The sequence below is a fragment of the Crocodylus porosus genome, unplaced genomic scaffold, assembly GCF_001723895.1.
Source record: "Crocodylus porosus isolate Cpor-Errol unplaced genomic scaffold, CroPor_comp1, whole genome shotgun sequence".
NCBI classification, from domain to species: Eukaryota; Metazoa; Chordata; order Crocodylia; family Crocodylidae; genus Crocodylus; species Crocodylus porosus.
This window is the reverse complement of record NW_017728947.1, coordinates 17,504,538-17,528,034: the sequence shown is the minus strand read 5'-3', so window position 1 is coordinate 17,528,034 and position 23,497 is coordinate 17,504,538. Positions and strand designations below refer to the sequence as shown.

Below are 23,497 nucleotides of genomic sequence, written 5' to 3'. Positions count from 1 at the left end.
TCTTTCCTGCCATGGCAGGGGGTCGGACTAGATGATCTGCTCAGGTCCCTTCCGACCCTAGAAACTATGAAACTATAATTACCAGCATAGTTACTGGTAATTATAGTAACCAGTATGAAACACTAATAGAGTATGAAACACTAATACTCATCCTCACTTCATTAAAGGTATTTTCTAAATGCTGGTTATTACACTATGGATAATAGGAAGACAGGTAGTTACAGAAGTGACTCAGGCACTCTCCAGACTGAGAAACAATTTTATTTCTTCTAATATAGAACTGTTGACATGTAGTCAGTTTAAACATAAGTAATACGTTCCAGTGCATCACATTTTATTCAACCATAACAGTGCCAAGGATTTAAAGTCAACAAATACCATGTAAGTTAGTGAGTCAGTTAACAAGCAAAGCAAAATAATGGTGAAGAGCATTCAGAACTGAACACAAGCCTTTGTGTTTAAACATATTTCTAAGTTTGAGCTAACGGTTCAGTTTGGCTTATGAACAGTGCATGTAACTGCTTCTTCTACCTCCTCCTTCACGCCACACCATGTGGAAACAACTGAACATTGCAGTTGTCACCCTCCAAGGTGCTCCACTTCACTTGGAGGTGCAGCACCTGGCAGGATCAGGCCTTGTGCCACTGGAGGGTTTACAATCAGATATAAAAGACCTGAGTTGTGGAAAGGATTTTTTTTTTTTATCATGCACATTACAACCAAGCCAGCATACAGGAAATGCTGATTATCCCTTATTTGGGCCCCTTTAAGGTCCTGAATGCCCTCAACTCCTGTTGATTCAAATGGTTTCAAAACCCAGCTTTTCAGACTAGAAGAGCAACATGCAATGTACCTTCTAACCTGCTATATGTTTTGGTTTTTTTAGCAGCAGAGCAGGCATTTGCTATAAACTGGAGTTCCAGGATCAGTGTAAACATTAGAACTGACCTGTTTGTAATTTCTGAATATTAATTTGCCTGAGCAAATTATAGTTTGTGAAAGGAGAAATGCAAGCTGCCCTTCACACAAGATGTCCATATGTCCACATTCCCATTCTCTTTTCTGAGATCTGTTCCCTCCTTTTCCTGTTTATGTAAGAGCAGCATTGATGCGGCTGAGTGGCTGTTTTAAACCATAAAAGCGAATTGCAAAGGAAAATCAGACTGAAGTAAATCTGGATTCCTGTGCTGACTTCCCCTACCATGCAAGACACTGACAGGGATATGTGTTTTAATATTGTTGAAATATTTGAAATTATAGCACCTCTTGCTATGCTGATGTCCCGGAATATATTATGCTACTATTTCATTAGGTTGACACTCCTCGTATTAGGCATGAAATCCTTAGAGAAGCAGGAAGTATCAGTGGATGTCAAAGGAGACAACTTTTAACATGTTTATTCCTCATCTGAAGGTTTCCCACAGCATACTAAACACAGATAGTCATCACTGAAGCCTAGGATGAGTTGTATGTCTCATATTCAGTAGAAAACCTCACTTAAGAAGCACTTTAAGAAGATGCCTTGCAGACAGCAAGTTTGTAGAGCACATAATGACCAGAGCATGAGTACATGGAGGGATTTTGCTGGGCCTTTCCCACTACACTAATGGGAGCCTTGTTAGATCCCTGTGAATCAAATTGAAAATGCACACATATGTCTACAATATAAGATTTTGCTTACATATTAAATTCTATTTTGATCTGAATGTTTTGCCTTAATAATAAAGTCTCCTGCTCTTTGTTTGCATAGCTTTACCAGTATGTCGTTGTAAATCTAGTAGCCACCATGCAAAGCAGAGATAGGCTACACCAAATGAAGTAAACCATGATTACAACTTACTATATTCCCTGTACACAGATACATATACAAATAAATATAAATAGATAAATACTGTAGAGCAAGAGCATTCATAGTTCACTTCTCCATGGAGGTATGTTGTTAATACATAGACAAAATTATTTTTTTAATTGTTAAAAAGATATATTTAAATTTCTTATAATACAACAGCTAAAGTAGATTATAAATTCTTGTAACAGGATCCAGTGTATGTTTTATGCTGGAAATAGGTACTGGAGCTTTATTAGCTAAAAAGCCTTTACAATTACATTTCAAAGAGTTAGTTTTGCCTCTGCTGAACCATAGGCAGCAGTAGCATTTAAGCACCATTCATGGAGTAAGGAGAACACTAAACTCTTCCAGTCAGAATACGAGGTAAAGTGATAGTGAAAAACAATTCTTTGGTTTCCCCATGTTTTCTAGTCTGAAAATCTGATGCACCATATGTACAATTAGGAAAAATTATTATCAATATTAAATTGCAGAATTGTCTCAAATTTAAGCTCCCCATAAACTGAAATGTAGCCTCAGTATACAGTCTGTACAGGTGCACTGTGCGTCTTTCATGCATGTACAAAAATCTGTGAGGGTGCTTTCTCAATGTTTTAAGTGAAAAATACATTCAAAAGACTTTAGCTCTGGAAGTCATATAAGTGCTTTCATTTTTAGCAGCAGCCTAGATGTGTTTTATGTGCAACCACAGATTTTATCAACTGACAGCATACACATTCAGAAAAAGGTGCCCATGCTTTTGTGATGTTATCCTACAATGGATTTCTAGTCGATTTACAGTTACTGATAGTTCTTTGATACAGTACCTGCTTTTGTGAAGACTGTAAGTTGTAAAATCATAAAGTGTCATATACACATTAAAAATCTGCCAGAATACTTCCATGAGTTCTTTGGTCAGTTACAGAAGAGGTCACTTACTGCTCTTTTGACCTTTCAGCATTTTGTGAGGTTAGTAATCCCTTTGGATATAAAGTGTACTCAAGCTTATAAATATACCCAGTAAATTAAATTTCACTGGCATTGCATTTACAGTAAAGTAGCTATGTATAATGTCTACAGTTAATAATCAAAAGACTCTCTTCTCCAGCCACGAGAGTACATAACAACTGCAGATGCTCCCTCGGCCTGAACAAGGATGTTTGTACCTGAAAGCTTGCAAATAAGTATTTTTCCAACTATTTTAGTTGGTCTAATAAAAGATATCAGATTTACCCAAAGAACCTTGTCTGCTTCTTCTCCACAAGAAATATATATATTTAATGCTAACATTTTTACACAAGCGATACTAACTTCTGAACTTTGCATACTGTTCATTCTGCCTCAACCATGCTAAAATACAAACAGAGATGCGAAAAGAATAGATTGGAAATTATTCTGTTCTCAGAAGTACTAAATCCTGCAGTTATATTTCTAGGGAACTCTGTTTTCAAAATTATAATAAAACTCTATGAAAAAGGACAACAATGAACAACTGGTTTAATTTTCACAGTGCAGACCGTCTATCAGACAGGTGAACTCAATCCATTTTTGTATCCTAGGTTGACTAACCCTCCTTGTTGATAATGAGATTTAGATACTTCTTCACATATTTTTTCAGTAGGATTAGAAATTCTGTTGTAGAAGCAAAGAGCCTGTAAAAACTTTTGATACTAAATTTCACCAAACAAGCTGAAGTCTTAACATGAAATTCCTTCATTTCAGCCAGATGTTGGCCAAAAAACGTCACTCCATGTTAGTTAACATTGCTGAAGTTCCATGCATTTGTATGTGATTATTTAGGTCCTGTTGAGTGGATATTCTCTAGATAACATAAAGCTTTCAAAGTGCTGATCTTCTGCCTTTTTCTTCAATCGCTGCTGCTCTAAGGAAGACACGAGTTTGTCCCTTTCTGCAATCACTCTCATCATCTTGATAAAAATTTCGTTCTCCTCCTTCAGATCTTTCTCATCTTTCAGGCTGTCTGAGAGAAGGCAAACAAAGTGTGTAAAACCTGGCTCATCCTTTGTAAAGATGTGGAGAGAAGACTTAGTTTATAACAGATACAAATGCTACCTAAACCATAAACTAAAACTCAACAATACAAAACCACATACAGCAATGAATACATTAGGGAAAACAAATTTAAGATGTTCAGCTGTAGTTGGATTTTAGATTCAGTTTATAAACAGGTGAACAGAACTAAACAAAAATCTAGAGGTTGTAAAGAAACTGAAAATATCTTTTTCATAAAGAGCTTTGAACATTTCAGTCATTATTATTCTACTCATTTAGAATACATTTTTTAATTAGTTGAAGTTATTCATTAACAGGTATATCACAATATTTAGAAAAGAGGAATGAAAAGAGGAGTAGAATGCGAGGGCAGAGGATACATTGCAAACCCCTACATGTTCAATTTTTCCAGATTCACTGAAAAATAGGAACATGAAAAACAATATTTTTGGTTAAAATTTCCATTTTTGATTGCTGCTAACACAATGTGTGGGAAACAAAATTTGTAATAGAGACTGATTTAATAGATTTTAAGGCTAGAAAGGAATATTTTCACCTACTCTGACACACATCACACTGACCTAGTATTCACAGTTATTCTTATGTAATATTTTTCTGCCTTTTTGTAATTACCTCTTTGAGATGATTAAAAGACACAATAATCAAAAGTGTAGCTGCCTTGATTTTTCATATTTTTCATTCATGCACATTTTTTATTAAGAAAAAGAATGAGTATCATGGCAAATTATATTTTTAACTGCCATGACAGCCACTTTTAAAAAGAAAAGTCAAGATTCCACTCCACAACAGATTGTGTAAGATGGAGTAAAACAAGCTGCTGAATCCTGTTCTCAGTTGTGGTTGCTAGAGCCCTTGTGTGGTTCACCTTTATAAAGTTAATATACTTTGGGGTTTGAAAGCGAATTAAAGACAATGCAAATTGATTTTTTATGCAGAAGGAATATGGTTTTATGCAACTTGATAGACATGGAACATGTAGTAATTTAAGAACAGTGATATTTAATTACATTATAAATACTGTACGCAATCTGGCCAGTGACATGAAGTTATGTATAGCTGTGTTAGGCTATTAGAATGCTCTAATGGGTGGGTGTTTTAAAACACACCGGAAAGCAGCACAGTGCAACTGGATAACTGACCTTCCAGTGCACACTTGGATGCAATTACCAGACAATGGCATACTTCCAACCTAATGATACACAGCTGGTTTTTCAGATTTTAACAGTCAAAAAAAGTACTCCTGGGAGATCAGTTGCTAAAGGCAGCAAAGGGAGACTTTGAGCCTCTCTAGAGGGAGTCTGAATATATTGGGGTTACCAGACTAATACCAGAAGGGAGACAGGCTCTCATACAGACTGATTGTTTTTCAGTTACCGGTATGTTTCCAAATTCCAGACAAATAATATTTGTTTCAAGAGGGGAATTTGGTCACTAAATTAACTAGTGATCATTGCTCCCAGAGGTACAAAAGTGCAGGCACTGAACATGAGCCATTTTGCTCAGATATTCAAAAATAACATCTCAGAAATACAGCCACCACACAGTTTTAAAGTAGGGGGATCCCAGTGAGAGAGAAATGACAACCTGGGGCTAAGGGGGTGCACATCAAGAGGCCAGAAGAAGCTAGAGAAGCAGTTTGTCCAACTGTGGCAGAAGCTATTCTAATATCCAGGGACTAGTTAGGTGCAGGAGCTCACTGCCCACACACAACTCAAAGTTGTTTTTTAAAAGAAGATGCTTGGAAATGTACTGCTGAATATGTAGGTATGCTGTAATTCACACAGGTCTCTAAGTTTGTTCCTCAATTCTTCTAGAAGCTAACAAACATGCAAGCAAGATAAAAAGAAGCCACAGACCCAGGAACTCCCAATCTCTCTAACTCAGTATAATGGTCCCAAATCACTGCAGTAACACCTGTTGCAAAATGTATAGTTAGAGACCACTAGGGTAAATTAGGGGTGCTCAACCCCCCAACCTGTGGGCCAGATCAGACCCTGGATCCACATAGCCCTGTGTTCAATGGCCCTGCATTCTCCATTCAGCACACAAGGCTGCCTAGAGCCCGATCCCAGCACATGAGGGCAGATGGAGTTGCCTTGTGCCCCAGGGGTCCTGATTCAGCACGTGGAGCCTGGTGAGGGCAGCACAGGGTCCTGAGGCCCCAATCCCAGCATGCAGGGCCAGACGGGGATGGTATGGTCCAGAACCAGCACGTAGGCCTCATCCTGGAGCTCAGGTTCCAATCCTGCCCATGGACCAGCCTCACACCACTCATTTGGCCCACAGAGCCAAAAGGTTGAACATCACTTGTGCATATCAAGCAGGCAAGACCCTTCCTATGCATCTTACCATCAATGGCCATTTTCTCTCTCAGTTCCTGTTCCAGTCTGCTTTGGTGATCCTCCAGTTCTAGTTCTTGGGCTCTGGACACATTAAAAACAGCAGTGATGAATCAGCTGACATAGATTTCCTAAGCATTTCAGAATTCAGAAGGTAACAAGAAAGTTCAACAGTCCTAATAAACATACTGACAAAAAGTAAAAAATCTGGAATCCATTTTACTTTCAATGTTAATGTTACTGTCTTGTTATAATGATTAATATCATCTTAGATCCACAGCTGATTAAGTTAGCAGTATATGTACATATGAAAAGAGAAACTTCCCCCTTAAAATAGCAACATGCAGGTGAAGCTGTGATTAATATTAACCTAAAATAATAAGAAAAATAGGTAATATTTCTTCTTTTCCCATTTATTATTACCATTACTGCCTCTGGAGTGCTTTATTCATATGAAAATATTTGTTGAGGGTATAAAGTATGCAACAACAAGCATGGCAACATGTTATTAAAGACACTGACTACATTCAGTAACAACAAGTAGTACACATGCTGCATACCCAGTCTCTGCTCTATATAGTCAGGTTTACCCTCAACTGTTTGATTCTTCCTACACTCTCATTTTACATGCCAGAACAAGGCAGCAGTATCTCTTGGATTCTTTATTCTTTTAAGTTCCCCATTCCCTGGTAGCATTTCAATGTGCACATGCAATGATTCTTTGTAACACAGACTAGGTGTGCCTGTAGATCTGCCAGGATTAATCAATCAAGTCTGCTTGAGTGTGCTAACTAGCGTGGTCTAGCCAGTGTTCCCATGCTTCAAAACAGCAGCAGGGTGCTTTAACTAAAGTTCATTCAACAAGCTTTAGTTCAAGCGCCTCTACTGCCATTTTGAAGCATGGGGTCGCTTAAAAATCAGACACTGTGGTGCTTTAATTAGAGAGGCTTCCGAGAGCTGCTCAAATTAAAGTGCACCCCACTCCGTTCCCGAAGCATGTGTAAAAACACCTTAAGAGCCTGAACCTGAGCCTGACGTACAAGTTGAACACTTCTGAGAATTGAGGGCCCTGCTTGCAGTGAAGAGGACTCCTAAGGAAAGGAAATTAATATGAATGAATGAATGCACCAGAGTGCACCATTTTGTGTTTTGTATCAAATGATACAGGTTTAAGTTTTGTTAAACTGCCATTTTTCAACAATGTGAAACGAAGCAGAGATGCCAGATGAGTAAAGTAAAATCCAAGGCAAACAAATTTCTTGCACATCTTTGCACACATGTAACTGTAATCAGAGGAAGATTCAGATGGTTGCAGGGTTTCTCCAACAGAGCATCCTGTGGCCTGTTGTTCAGTGTGGAACTGGCAAATGGTACCCAGCCACCTGCTATCAGCACAGGATCCAGAGATCAGGAAATGTTCCCCCACCTACTCAGCCACAGCAGTGGAAGTAGGGAGCAGCTGAGAGACTCAGCGAGCAAACATGGCACATACAGCAGTAGGAATATTGATGGTTTTATGAGCAGTATAGTTTTAAACAACCCCAGATATTGGTATCTAATACAGTCCTTATTTGCTGATATACATCCATTCACTTTGCATCTCTATTCTACTCCCAAGTAATTCCCAGCTGTGTTTAAACTTTCTTCCCATTTCCTCATGCTGCCCAGGAAAGGCTGATATACTGTAGGTTAGAACAATTTTTCTTCTATGGGATAAAGGCCTTGGGGGTTCATTAGTCCATCATTACATTGGAACAGAGCATCCACAAGCAACAGTGTTTCATAATAGCCTTATAGAATCAAAATCACCGTACCACTGGGGAGTTCAACTGAAAATCTGTGTTCAGAATAGATGGTAGTTTGGGGTGTTCTTATTTTATCACACTTCCAGCTCCAGGATATAGCTAGATAAGGAGTGTAAGCTCTCTCCATGCGCTAATGGCAATATGCTATGCAAGACAAAGTGGCAATTTAGCTTCGTAATGAAGGCTGCATGCATCTGGAGAAAAATCCTGAGTCCTGGATCTAAAATAAGCACATTCTCCCCCCACCCCCGATGTTTCTATTATTAATGGTAAACTGTATTGTCCTTACTTACAGCACCAAGAGCTCAGATTCATAACGCATTAATTTATTCTTCTCCAGGGCTAGTTCAAACCATTCATGTAACAGCTGAGTGTCATCCTGTGTGCCTGAATCTGTTTAAGATATAAAAAGTAAATATGTTATACTGGGTTTTCCTCTCCATTATCAAAACACATTGGGGCTATTTTAAATGCCCCTTGTTTGTAAGACGAGGTGCATGCATACCATACAGAATCTTAGTGAAGTGATATTTCTGTCAGTGTTTCTCCATACATATATCAAACACCTGTGTATATTTTTCAATAGTTTATTGCAGTTAAGAGTATATTGATTATTCTGGAAGGAAACAGATAAAAAAGCAACAATTATTTGCTGCCATTTTGGAAGCCAGGAGGTTCATGTTATTCCTTTTCTTTTATTTGTCTATTCTCTTTTTAAGTAGTTGATATTATTTTCTCTTAGTTCTGTCATCAATAAGTTCGTTTCCTTTTTGGAGGCTCCAGTGCCTGAATAATTCATTCTAGGTGGATATCTGACCACAGTACATTTATGCTTCTAAAATGGATGCTTTAGTACCAAAAAACTGCTTTGTTCATATTGCTTGCACTTTTCTTTGAAAATCTGGCCATTAAATGCACCCCGCTCATAAATAAATCACTCAGTATTTTATCACCTGCTTACCTCCATACAGCCCTGCCAAGAAACATATCTTAGCACAAGTGGCTTTCAAAAGGTTTGAGACACTTCTTGTTCTATACATATCCTTTTTTCTCCCTCGTCTAACCCTTTTTTTCTGTGTATTTCCTTCAGTAACCATCAGTAAAGCCCATCTACCCCATGGTATCTAAATGTTCTGTAGCATGACCCCCATTCTTAAATGAAAAGCTGCTGAAGAGATGGGAAATCTCTCCCCTACACCTCTGTCATGCCTAATCTGCCATGATCTTCTCCACGTACTCTGACAAAAGAGCATAATAGTAACAGGTTGGATACAAATACCTTAATTTACTCCAAAATTGCCCCAGGTTTAAGGGACAATCCCAATGTCCATGAAGTTCTATGAATGGCAGAAATCTGTCGGTGTTGTAGAAGAATTTAATGACATCGGGTCTCTCGACAGCTGCTCAGCAATTGCCCACACAATGCTATTGCTATCTTGAAAGCCTACGCAGCAATGACTTCATCAGCCATAAGGCTGTGCCATCTCCTACACTATCCTATGTATGGCAAAATTTCTCAGTTGTTTAGCTAGAAGCAGAAGTGACAACCATATCATGCTGAACCAACTCAGAGGCCTAAAGACAAGAGCTGTCTGGAAGTGCAGTAGCAGCAGCAGTTTCCTATGCAGAGACTGGTACTCAGATCTTCAGTTTGATTGCTATCATATCAGTGCAGTAAGACAGAAGAAGAACTGGAAGGGGAGAAAGAGGATAGGTAATGAACTGAACTAGGTGGACAAAAGAATGCAGCTGTGCCTTCCAACAAATTGTAGGCTAACAAAGCCTGGCTTCTTCTTCCTAGTGACTGGACCATGTACACAAGTTTATGAGATGACTTTGCTTTTAAGCTAACAGGTTGAATCCAAGTGATTGAGGCTCATGATTTTATATGAAGAGGCCTCCAGTTCAGATCTCAACGATGACAACCTGTTCAGGGATGTAGTTATAGTTGTCCAGAAGGCGAGAGAAAGAATGACAAGAAATAGAAAACAAACTAAGATAAAGAAATAAAGCTAGACAACTAAAGAGGAAGACAGAGCACATGTGATAGTGTTAGGAAGAGCTGTGTAGGAATAGCTGCCTTGGAGATAAAAACATTAAACCCTGACTTGCAGATGTGAAAATATACTAAAAGCTCCAGGGAGGGGAGCATAGGTGCCCTGCAGCCCTTCAGATCTCGTCTCCTAGACGCAACAAATGACTATTATATATATGCTCTATGCTCTCTCAGCAAGGCAAAACTGCCACAGTTTCTGGAAATGAGTTTCTTCTACCACTCTACTCCTGTAGCTATGCCCAATATCGGCTCTCAACCTGATATCAAAGCCAGGTTTGGAACTCACTGGAGCACAGCCTGTACTACATGTACGTTAACGACCTCATCTAAAGCCGTTCTTCAGCAAAGACTCTTATTGAATGTGAAGGAAATTATGGTCATTGTTTACATCCATTTTTTCATCTGAGAGAATAAAATTCTCTCATCTTCCTTAGAGCCCAAGTTGTACATAACCGAAGTAGAAGGTACATGGAGAAGAGAAAGGTCTACAGAGAAAGGTTGTACTGGCTCATGGACAATTTCGTGACTCTGAAATCTGATTTTGTTCCTTTTGGAACTAGCAAGCAGGCAGGTGGGCAAGCTGCTAGAACGCCAGGAAGAAGTCCTTCAGACCCTGCTGGAGCCCATCAAAACATTGGGCAAATCAGCACATTCCCACGGCATGTTTCATTTATACAAATGGCAAACTGTGATGGAGAAAAGCTTTGGCAGAATTTCTACGACAAGCTCAAAGAAATTGTTTAAGCGCCTGCCTGTCTGAAGTGTCTTGGTTAAACGCCTGTCTGTAGCAGTTACCTATGGATTTAATGCAGCCAGAAATCAGCACCTACAACATCCCTGCCCTACCCTGTGCTTAAAACCAATGTTTTATTCATCTAACTGTCCACAGAAACAATCTGTTATTGCAGGCATTACTCTGTGCTGTATATGTGCAGTGACTCAGACTCTGTCAGTCCCCCATCTCAATCTTTGTTTTATACTCATAAAAAAATGGAAAACATATGGAAAAATACAGCTTTTTAACCTTTCCTGCTTACCTTACGAAACATCAGTTCCTCCCTCTGCTAAAAGGCTTTGTTTTATGAGTTGACTGAAGCAGACAGGAGTGTATTTTGCAAAAAATACCTTGTTTATTCCATGTAAAAACACCTAATCTAGTTGTAGTGTCATGTTGTTTTCTTTCTTTGCCCTACAGAGTGCCCTCTAGTGTCCTAAAGACTACAATGCATTTATTAGCCAGACTTCTCTATTGACCTATCATTAATAATTATACCAACAGTTACTTAGCTCATACAGGATGTATGACATCTTTCAAGGGCAGCACAAATAAATTAAACATTCTTCATATCACCATAATGAGACAGGTAGCTTTTATGATCGATTGGATGCCAGTCTCCGTGTTTGCTTATTGAACATGTTACCTTTTTGTTGAATGTTATCCAAATCCCTTTCATCACAGACCCCACTAAAAATTCAAATACTATCATATATAGAATTAAAATTTTAAGGTGGTCCATTCAAAGCAGCATTTATTTTAATGCTTCTCAAATTCTCCACTTTCTGCCCCATAATCTACGTTAAAATAGTTCTACAGACAAAAGTATAGCTCTCTCAGCCTCCTGTTCACCCATACACCTTCACGATTGCTATTTTGACATTGTTTAAAGTTTTAAATAATTTTCTTTCCAAAGGCAATTCTAAGGGGTTACGCTAGATATGAAAACAAAACCTTCTGAAAGACTTGCAGTTATTCACACATATCTTGAAATATGGAGAGATGAATTATGCTCACTCAACACAGAGCTTTTTTCTTTACTACCAACCTTTACATTTGTTTCCTCAACTGGTGAGTTATGCAAATTCCAGTTGAAAATGTAGATCGAAATCTGTGCTATCGATTTTTCTCGTAGGCAACAGATCCTTGTAAACCCACACAAATATCAATGAAAAACAAAGCTATAGTACACTAATGATTCATTATTTGGTATTTAGCACAGGATAAAGCAAATGGAAGGGAAAAGCACCAAGAAAAAAAATCATAGGATTGAGATTATTTCTTACTTTTTCAAATCCATGAACTGTTGCCACTACAATTACGAGATCATCAAGGCCTCATTTTGTTCATCAGTCTACATGGCAGTTGTTTCACACCCACGCATGTTCTCTTTTAATTCAGTTCAGTAGCTGATGAATAACTCCCACTAACAAAAGAGCCTTTCATTCCATGCTTACATAATTATTAGAAGAGAGTTGCGTAAATGTCACTGAAGACTAGTGTTTGCAGCCCTGCCTCTAAATTTCGTTATTCACAACCTTTCCAGCTCAATATTATTGCTGAACTGTGATCATTTTCTAATTACTCTAATAATACCTATTAAATCACTTGAATTACATAAGCACAGACCTACTTAAATACAACTTAACCTAATAAGCCCTGGTCATTCATTAAACAATAATGCCCATTATTTTTAAAAGGTTGAACGGAATATTAACTGACCTATTCTTGCATTATTACACAAATGTTATTACAAAGCAACAAAGTGTTAATGTTTTCAGGGCTAGTTTAGAGACTCCAGGCTTGAAATTTAGTGCGATAAGAGTTATTCAAGCACACTTTCCTTTCTCTACGTTTCTCTATCTGCCTTCTTCTGAAGCTGGTCACCCACATGAAAACAATCAACACAGAGGAAAAGTAGTACTCTAATCTTAATGATGGGAATTAAATTACTAAGGATGAAAAAGCAAATGAGGCGCATCAATCTCCTAGTAGATGAGCCTTCTTTAGGAAATGTGATTATCAAAATAATGAAAACAAGAGGTGGATCTGGGTGATTGATCTTGGTATTCAGCATTTATCCTTACTTACCTATAGTTAGAAGAGTTTTGTTCCTCTATACTTTTTGAAGATATAAAAAGAAGACCCAAAATTCTTTGCTGATTTCTATAACTAACACATAAAACCCTTAAAATACCCGTGGGGAAACTACGCTTTCTAAAAGACAAGGAAGTGGCCATACTTTGATAAATCATTATCTTTTAACAGAAGAAGTGATCATATATTAGCTTTTTAAATAAAATTTGGAACAGAGTAGCTCTATCGATTATAAGATTGGTTTTAACAAAACCAGCGAGATAACTATGCAATTCCTTCCAGTTCTTTGGTTAGACAAACTCCCACTAAAGCTAATTTGTTGGCTCAGTATTTGTGTGTGATAATACTGGGTACTATAAAAAAACACTTATGACCTAAGGAGATCATAATATCTTTCTGAGGTATTCAGGATTGAGCCCAACATGTTTTTGCTGCAAGTATGATAAGTTTCTTAGCTGTTAGTACAATACAACACAAAAAAGCATGTACCTACAAATCTAAAACTTGGCCATGCCACATAGCTATGAAGATGGTACCAAGTGCCAACACAACAATTTCCCAGTTTTTCAGTGTTGTACAGTGTAACCTCATGAATCCAGCACGCTTGGGACCTGCTAGAAATGTGAAAATTCCAGATTTGTGAAACCGGAGCGGCAGCCGGTCCCAGAGCAGCAGCCACACACAGAGCAGAGGCGAGGGATGGTGGATGGCGGTGGCAGCTGCCATGTGCAAGCTGCCTCCTCTGCTGCTCCAGGACCAGCTGCCACTACACCCCAATAGAGTATTGTTTTAAAAAGTGATGGATTTTCCATTTTTCCAGGTTTTTGATATCTGGATTTATGCGGTTATACTGTATTATCCGACAGAGCACAAAAATCACACTAGTGACTTCTAAGTTTTGATTTTTAACAAGGGGGGGAAAAAAAGCATCTTTGCTGTGGGACTGCTGGCTCTCATAAATTCTTTATGTCTAAAGTTTCTTTTGGAATCAAAAGATAATCTCATTTGACAGAAGATCTGTATGAGGGCAGCCTTTTCTGTTCATATTTCATTGGGGAAAAAAAAGGGAATGCTAAATTGGATCATTGAGTTCTACCCCAAGTTAGAAGTGGAATATAGCTGCTGTGATCACTAGAGCGTCTGTGGGCAACTTCTCTCCTATCCCCCCTGACAGGGAGATAAGTTCTGTTTCCTTTTTCTTTCACATACTTCTGCTCCCCTCCTGGCACCTGGCTGGCCCTGTGGGGTAGGGAGAGATCTGGCTCCACCAAATCTCCATCATCCATTTTTCTCTCCCCCTCTCTTTCTAACTCCTCATGGGGCTGAAGAGAAAGAAAGTATATCAGGCATGCTCAGGGAGATCAGTTAAATCTACGTAGCTACTGCCTGACACATTATAGCAAGAGGCTTGGTGCTCCTGCTACTTTAAGAGAAGGCAGATTGCGGATGGAGCAGCCTGCAAGTGCTGCAGGAGGCAATCGGGGGTCATGTGACCCAAAAGGGGGATTCAGGGCATAAGCCCAGAGCCTGAGTTGGGGTGGCACTGGCAGCTGAGATGTGAAGAACTGAAGAGCAGGAATGCAGCCATGCTGCTGGCAAACACCTAAGCTGGGGGGAAGCAGGCTGGTAGTCTGGGGACTGAGACAAGGGGAGGTAAGGTGGTCTCAGCTGGCCTAAAAGCAGAGCCAAGGCTCAGAAAATAGGGGCCCTGAAGACCAGGGCCACAGCCAAAGGGTCATGAGAGCAAGAAGGGTCAAGGACCCATAGCCCACAAGAGGCAAGAGGCAGAGTCAGCGACTTATAGCCCAGGAGGGGCAAGCATGATCAGAGAGCCTGGAGGTCTCTCAGCTGGCCTAGGAGCAGAACCTGGGAAGGACCAAATATCAAGGGAGAGCCACTGCTGGAGACTGAGATGGTCAGGGATCCACAGCTCAGTCAGGGCCAGGGGCCCAGTGCCTCAGGAGAGGATGGATCTGGGTCAGAGACCCAAGGATGTGCCCAGGAATGAGCAGAGAGAGCTCAATAAGGAAGGGTGACATCTGTGAGGCATGGGCATGATGTAAGGGGTGGTCAGAGCCATGTAATTAGCTCTTAAGGTGCAGAGTGAAGACATCTGCTCTCAGAAGCATGAGCTCAAGCTTGGGAAGCCCAGGGATAGCCTCACTTTATCTAAAAGATGAATACACTAAAGCATGGCAGGCCAATGGAGGGGTGAGTGCCCAAAGAGAGTGAAGTTGATGAGGGCTAAGGGGGCTCCAGGGGCATCATAGCCAGGAGATGAACCCTGTTACACCCATGCATCATGGACGTGTAAAATGAACAGTCCTAATGCAGCTGTGGAGGGGGGAGCTTACACCCTCCTGCACTTTGTACAGCTGAGTCATAGGTAATCAAAATCTAACCGTCAGCTAGAAGCACAGGAGAAACCCATTTGTCTCATACCCATAAGGACAAAGCAGTTTAAAGTTCAGAGGTCTCCTTGCTCCTCTGTGCCTTCTCTCACTGCTTGTCTGTTATTTCTATGGTTTAGTCACTGACTGTAATCATGGCATCGTATTATTGGCATTTCACACTTAGAGAGAAGCTGCGTTACCAGGCATAGGCTCCTGGTTTTGTAACTGAGTTAATGGACCTAGAAACATCACCAATTCTAGAGGGAAGAAGAAATTAAGGTCAGGATCATATATTAAAGAATGAGGGGAAAAAAATCACTTCAGGTTCAAGCGCTGATAGTTACAAATCCATAACACTTGGAAGCATCTTTCTTATTGCCTGTTAACGAAAAGGTTCTTGAGAAAAGGGGAAGGAAATTGTAATTTTTTCTCCCCTACTTATTGTTTTAGTGAACATTTTAATTTTTATATTTTTACTACAGCCCTATTTTTAATCCAGTTGTGATGTCTGCTCCATTTCTGAAGCAGCTTAGAAGATTCACACGGCTCCCATCCCCTTTACCTGATTCTCCTCGCAACTCCCTCTCCAGTTTAACACCTCTGGTCTCTAGAGCGGTCTGCCTCTCCTCCAGCTCCTCTAGTTGGCGTTGGATAGCCTGCAAAAGTATATAAAAGACATAATAGATTAAAACACAGTTTAACAACAGGGAGAAGGACTGCCCAGTGCTCCAGGCACTTGGCTGGAAGGTGGCATACCTGGAGTCAGTTCCCAGGTGTGCCACAGACCACTTTTGTGATATTCGGGAAGTCACTAAGGCCAGATTCATAAAAGTATCTAAAAATTAAGAAATTTTTAGATGAGAGAGATTTTCAAAACTCCATAGGGAGTTAGGTGCATAGGCATAGGTGGCAGAAGGCTGGGGCTAATGGGGCTTAGCCCCCACAAACTAATTTTGCAGCAGCTGGCAACAGCAGCAGCACCATGGCTCTGCCATCCCACAGGGCCCAGCACTGCTTGGTGCCACCGCCACACCTCGCCACTGCAGCATCATGCCCAATGCCCCCTCCATGGGCTCCTCTGCCACTGCACAGCATCACCATGTGCCAGCCCCGTAATGGCTCTCAGTCCCCCCAAATAATATTTTCTCCTGCCACTACCATGTGTAGGTGCCACTCGGTGCATCTTTATATGAATGCAAAGTAGTAGATCAAAAGGAGGGGTATTAAACTGTAGTCTTTCTTTACATTAAGATCATCTTAATATCTCACGTAAAAATTATCGCTATGAGAAAAAAACCTATATTATGGATACAGCTTTTCATTTGTGGAGGCGTCTATTTTGCCATGTATTAATTTAATGCAGGGGTGGGCAAAATGTGGCCTGATGGCCAGATGCGGCTCACCAGGCTATTCTATCCGGCCCGTGGGGTCCCTAAAAAATTTAGAAAATTAATATTAATCTGCCCTGGGCTGCCTGTCATGAGGCCCTCGATGGCTTGCTGAAGCTCAGTAAGCGGCCCTCTGCCCAAAATAATTGCCTACCTCTAGCTAATGTTTCCCAAAATGGAAACAAAATGTAGGAAAAAAACTGATATGTTAAATTATGTTTTCTTATTTAAAAGTGCACCAACTCTTTCTGTGGGTGACAGCTCTTTAAAAATAAAAAAGGCTTCAATTCCATCTCTGGAAAACATTTTTCCCTGTTTGTATAACTGTAGCACTTATAGGCCTCAATCAAGATAAGGCATCTGCTGTATAGAGAAGAATAGAAACACATGGTGAGAGACCACTGCATTTCAGAGAGAGAGACAGAGGTTTGACAGGCAAAAGTAGCCTTGATGCTTCTTTTGCTCCACATAAAATGCAAGGTGAGATTTTTCAGATAAGGACTTAGCACCTACAAGTCCCCACTGAGAGATTCATTCAGGTGCCAAAACAGGATCTAAACTCTTCAGAAAACCTTAGCCCAGCTGTATGCACTTTTAAAAATCTGGCCTGCCAATGCCATACCTGACTAGTGTGACTTGTGACAGAAGGTATGTCTACCCTGCAGTCACTGAAATATGGAGATGCCCCAGTTAGCACCGACTTATCTAGCTCATGTGCTAGGAACAACCTAGCCACAAGAGCATGGAGCACCATGCTGGGTTAATATACCCTGTTTCTCAGGAGGGTTTCACAGTCTGCACTAAATTTCTTGCTGCTGCAATTAGGTTGCTACTAGCAATAGCATAACTGGGGGGGTGGTGAGAGGGGAACTTATTCAGAGGAGGGCACCAGAATGGCAGGGAGCCCCAGGGAGCCTGTGCCACCAGCTGCCCCTGTGAGAGGAGGTAATTGTTCTTGCCTGCTCTTCCCCCACATGCACTGCTGAGAGCACCAGAATTTTAAGTGATAGCCCTGGCTAATGGTACCTGAATTAGTTAATTTACTGCTATTTTGGGTATCTCTGATGATTTTGGCACATTCAATTTGGACACCATTGAGATCAACTCATGGAGAAGTGCGTTCACAAAATGGTGCATGAATGTTGCACAAGCCTCCTCCATGGTTCAATGGCACAACTGCCTGCCTGGGCAGAATCTAGGGATGTTTATACATGTGCTCTGGGAGTAGGGGTGGGGGGCACTTTAACTAGAGCACCTCTGAGAGCCGCTCTAATTAAAGCGCCCGTATCAGTGTCCCTCTGCTTCAAGATGGCAGTGGGGGCACTTTAGCCCACAACACCATTTTGAAGCACGGGGACACTAATACATTAGTCATGGGAAAGTGCTAGAGCATGGTAATTGCCACGCTCCAGCAGACTCAATCAGTCAAGTCTGGTGTGAAGCTCTGGAATTCCAGTGCATCGGAGCAGGCTCCGCACTTGTGTATAGGCACCCAAACGTCTTTCTGCTTTGTCTGAAGACAAGTACCTTGGCAGTCTCTTTGTACAAATTGTACAGGAGCAATTTTTCCCCTTTGTAAATAAGCAGTTTATTTGCAGTCCCAGTGGTTGTAGAAACTCATTTTCTTTTAGTTCTAATTTTACTCTCCATTGCACTGTACCTCTGGACTTAGATCCTGTCCTTACCATCAACTGTTGTATCTTTCTTTCCTTGTACAAGATGAAGCAGCCACATGGCTGGTTTCCAAAAAAAGCATGTTTAGTAACTATACACAGGTATCCAAGGCCTAACTACATATATCCTGCTGCTCTAGCTAGTTTCCGTGTCCTTCCCTTATCGCACTTATCCTTTTCTGCATCACTGAAATACTCTTAAGTATCTCTGAAATGACACTAGCAACATTTGATTTTTTTGTACCTGTGCTTTGTGGAGCCTTCTCAGCTGCTCTTGTTTAATCAATTGCTTGGTTTCCTTTTCCAACTTCTTCCTCCTTTTAAGACTCCTTTTAACCTACAAGAATGAAGGGAGAAAAGAAGATAATTGAGGAAATATTTATGAATTTTGATTTTCATAGATTTTTTTCCCCATTGAAAATGTTCAGTAGTCTTTAATCTATTTAACTAAGTGTCCTTCAAGCCATTATGTCTTTCTTAAGAAGAACCCTCATTGTATCCCTATTTAAGCATTATCTGTTTCTGTCCATGAAGCAAGTGCTGAATAAAAAGGATACTATACAGTTATACAGCTGCAACTATATGCCCCCAAGTACTTCTGCAAATGTGCCCCACAAGTTCTTCAGCAATCAGAAAATAAATCAAGTTACAATAGAAAGTAGAAGCTTTTTATAGAAATTTGACCTACTTACCATGGGACCTGTTAGATGCTAAAAACTTAGTTCCTCCGACTGAGTCGTAATTTCCTTGTTTGCTAACATTTATATCTTATATAAATATATGCTTTTCAAACAATGTTGGGCTTGATCCTTAGCTAATATAAGTTGGTGTGATGCCATGGATGTCCATGAAGATATGCCAAATTACATTAGCTGAGGATCTGGCCACTGCTGACTAAGTAGCTCCCATACAGAAAATACCATTCATTTAAATTTCTTATCTAACATGCTGCATTAGGTAGAGTATGTCTTATTACACAATAACAGTTAACATTGGGCAGGAAGCATGTGATGGGATGTGACTGATGTAGTCTGAAGCAGTACAACAATTGCTCTTGCACAGAAATCAGGGGCATGTTTGTCTTTCCTGCAACTAATTTAACTATTGCCATTCAAGACCATTTTTTGCTTCTTCCTGCCCTCCCAGATGCCTGCTTGAGTGTATTGCAATGTTGCAAAGAAAACATTTTTATGGGTCTAACCCACTGATCACTGAGCTAGTCTCTAAGAAGTAAAACAAAGCAATCGTTTCCTAAAGGAGTAGCATATCATGCATATAATCTTTTTTTGAACCATGCTATTTGAAAAGGTTTTAAGACTCATCCTGATTTATTTACTCAAATAAAGAGAGAGAGAGATAATAAGAAAGAGTAATAGAGAGGGCGGGAGGAAATTTAGGACCCTTTTCCATCAGAATGATTCCTTGTATCTTCTTTTCAGTTCTGTCCAGAGGGGGACACTGATATTTGAAATGTGGGAAGCACAACTGGTGTACTGGGAGTCAGCTGAGAGGAATGAATACATTGAATAGGTTATGTGACTCGAAACAGGCAATGCCAGGACTGAATCACTGCTACCGTTCTCTTCTATGGTTTGTCATTTCCACCATATTTGACCAGACATTCTGCTAATGTTGTCCCTCACTTACCACCATATGTCCATTTCTGCATGCCAGCTGTTTGAATTATTGCGACTTCTTCCTGTTCAGATCATTCCTGTGTTGGTTTGGGGGGTTGGCAGGTCTGGGGGGGAGGGGTTCTCCTCTCTGTTTTGTTTAATCCATTATTTTTTTCCTCCAATTTTTACTTTTGTTTTTTCTACCTTTGTTCTTCTCCTTATTCTATTTATATTTTTTTTCTTTGTCAAGAAGCCTTTGAAAGGTATTCTTTGAAATGTCTGGAGCTTGACAGAATCTGGCCATTGCATTTTCTTTCACAAATGGATTTGACTGGCATTTGATATGGCTAATCAAAATACTGTTAGAACCAACTATTTGTAAGGAATTGTGTGAGGTGGAAGGATTTATTGCACTCTATTTCACTGTAGTGAATGAGCATGCATGTGGTTGAACATGAAGGAGAAAAACCTTGCCTCCTAAGCAAATGCCTTCTTGCTTCACTGTTTGTGACATGCTTGGCAGAATTGTCATTCAGGAGAGAAGGAGCAAGAAAAATGAGCAGTTTCCACTTTTTAAGCTCCCTTTTCTCTGTTTTGCAAAAACTGAAAAAGTTTCTTGCACTTCTCATAAATTTGCTGGCGGGGGACAGTTAGGGTTAAATGGAATAGAAAGGCTGACCCATCCCCACACTGCGTTGCAGGGACCTTCAGAACAGAAATCCAACTCTGTAAAAAAAAAAGCCCCAGGGTTTGTATTCCTGTTTTTTTCCAGTGAACCCATCCCCTTCTGCATTTCAGCATTTTGTGAGTGGATTTTCATGGTTGAACACAGAAATGTCATTTGGTCTTTCTTCACCCCTCAGGAGTTGCAAGAAGGTAAATGGTCACTTAAAAAAAACTCCAACCCCCAGCAAACTGGAATACCACCTTTAAATCTAAATACCCTTTCTAGTTAAACCATCCACTATTAGTGGCATCCACAGATGCCAGTCACTGATATTCCTCCACATTCAGAGAAAGAACAAAGGTCTGATAAACTGTTCAGTCCACTGAGCCTCTTTCTCTTCAAACTGCAGATGACTATCAAGACCTCATTGTCATTTAAGTTCACTCTTTCCTATATGATACAGAAGCCAGATAGAACTCAGTATACAGTAGATACTTTTGGGGTGTAATTTTTTTATGCGACTGCGGGACTCATTTAATATTTCTGATTAGAACAAACATAGCATTTTCCATGCACATTGCTTGTAGTGCTTCTTAAATGAAGTTGTGTTTCCCCATGGAAAATCTGCATCTGTTTGTTTTAATTTTTTCAATGCTTTGCTCATTGGGCTATATATTAAAACCACTTAAGAAACACAGCTTCAAAGTGGTTTCAGTTAAGCATGTCCATTTTTCAAATTAGAGCCTTTCCTGTCAATGTGTGTGTATCCTGGGGAGCTGAAAGGTAGAACAAATTCTGACATCTCTTTTCAATAAATTTTCTATGCAGGAGTTATAACCCCTGCTAATACAATATTTCCATCTTCTTTAGAAAAATGTACTTTTTTATCATCACAATCATACAAATCTTAAACATAACTGAACAGTCGAAACTGCCCTTTATTAAAGTAAACATTACCTTGAATGCTAATGAAGGCTTGTGTTCAATTTCATTATCAGAAGATGAAGAATAACACTCAGTCACTTGTTTTCTGACAGCTAGGTGTTCAGAGCCTAAAATGCAGGAACAAAACACTCAGTGAAGCAGAAAGTATCTGCCCTTGACTTCTATGGACATGCTGCACCTGGCCTAAACTGTACTAGGCTGCACCTACACCTAATTTGGAAATTTGGCTGATGCTGTTAATTAAATTGTTGGTCTCTGTCCAAAACTTCCGCTGCTTGTATTTGAATTTTTTTAAACATGCAGGAACGAATTAATTCCTTAAACACCATTTATGTAGCATAATGCTTAGAATGCATTCACAAAAACAACTCTATTATTAAAATGCATATCTGAAGTTAGTTGTGTTACCTAAATGATTATATAAGGCTCGCCATGCAGTATAATTGAATGCAAAAAGTCTGAGCCAGCTCTTAAACAAATTACCCTTATGTGGCTTGTAGCATCTGGCACCCATTTTTACTACATGACATCTGCTCAGTGTAAAATAGCTGGCGTCAGAATGTCTGGTCATATAAAAAAATCACAAATGTAATCAGAAGCAAATGGACTAAGAGAACAAGGTTTTATCGCGCAGTCTCATGCAACATAAATATTTCATTAATTACGTCTAAACAAATGTCATTTTTATTTTTCTGTCTTAAGAATATTATCACATCATTGAACTGTTGATTAAAATGCCATAATAAGTCAGGGAAATCCATATATCACACAATGCACTCTGCAAGGGAAATTCAGAAGCTCTCATTGGAAGAAACATATTCAGAGATACAGATTAAATTATATTTAATTGCTACAATTTTATTTTTCCCATTTCATCAAAGTCTTGTTCTAACTGAGTGCAAATATTTGAATTTGTTCTGAAATTACTTGTCTAATTCATATCTTCATCCTCTTTATTCAAGAAAATAAAACTTGTTCAGGAACATCTGTCTCTACGCTTCAACCTGCTGTGGGGTTAATGATTAACATCTGGACTGGACTCTTCTTTTGAAGTACACAATATTTAAAGTGGATCATTGACATTTTTCTTAGCATGTGCCAGATAGATAGCTGTTGATTTGCTAATCCAGGGCATGAATTCGAGTTTTATTTATAATAAGATCATTTCCCATTTCCTCAGTGTAAGTAGTCCTTCTTTCCTACTTTTGTTTCACTCTGAAACCAAACCCTGCAAAATAAGAATTAATTTCTGCTCCAAATACAGTTTAACAATAGAGTCAGGGAAATCAGCTTATTCCAGAAAGATAACTAATTTGTATTAAAACAAAGCAGTGCAGGGGCCAGATCTACTCAGTTACATCACCACTGAACATGAAATAACTCCTTTGATTTCACACTAAATCATTGTCCTCAGTGGAGTTATATAGCCTTACAGAGATTTAACTGGGTGTTGAACTGGGTTCTTTCTAAGATTTCTAGCAGCTACACAGATCAGAAGGAGAAAAGTTGCTCATAACATCATAATAAATAACAATATAAGATAAATACATGTCAATAACATATATCAAGTAAAAAATCCTTGCCTTATAAAAAGAAAAACTGGCTAGAATCAGTACTTTCAGTTAGCCTTCTTGAAGACGCAGGATCATAATGTTGAGTATACTTGGGATACATTACAGCATCTGAGGAATGTGGGGCTGTCTACTTTATGGGCCACTTTTTTGTTGCTGCTAAAGGGCAGGGAGCATGTTGCCATGGGTCTAAGTTATACCTACTGGAATAACACTCTAGGAGCTGATTTGGATTGCGATTGCCAGAGCACAGTACAGGCAAGATACACCTTGGCCTGCATGCCACGTTGTCGAGCACCAGTAGTGAATG

General features: G+C 39.6%; 1 protein-coding gene across 2 annotated transcripts in view; it reads right to left on the bottom strand.

Moving 5' to 3' along the window:
• Positions 1-3,042: 3,042 nt before the first annotated feature.
• The window catches only part of LOC109321193 (protein-methionine sulfoxide oxidase MICAL2-like), a 204,955-nt gene continuing 184,500 nt past the window's right edge, over positions 3,043-23,497 (bottom strand). For both annotated transcript variants that reach the window (XM_019551660.1, XM_019551659.1), the window contains 6 exons: positions 21,629-21,723; positions 18,633-18,725; positions 15,890-15,983; positions 8,300-8,399; positions 6,212-6,285; positions 3,043-3,809 (listed from right to left, as the gene is read on the bottom strand). In XM_019551660.1, coding sequence (XP_019407205.1) covers positions 3,625-3,809; positions 6,212-6,285; positions 8,300-8,399; positions 15,890-15,983; positions 18,633-18,725; positions 21,629-21,723 — 641 coding nt within the window. In that variant the 3' untranslated portion in view covers positions 3,043-3,624. The remainder of the gene's footprint in view (positions 3,810-6,211; positions 6,286-8,299; positions 8,400-15,889; positions 15,984-18,632; positions 18,726-21,628; positions 21,724-23,497) is intronic.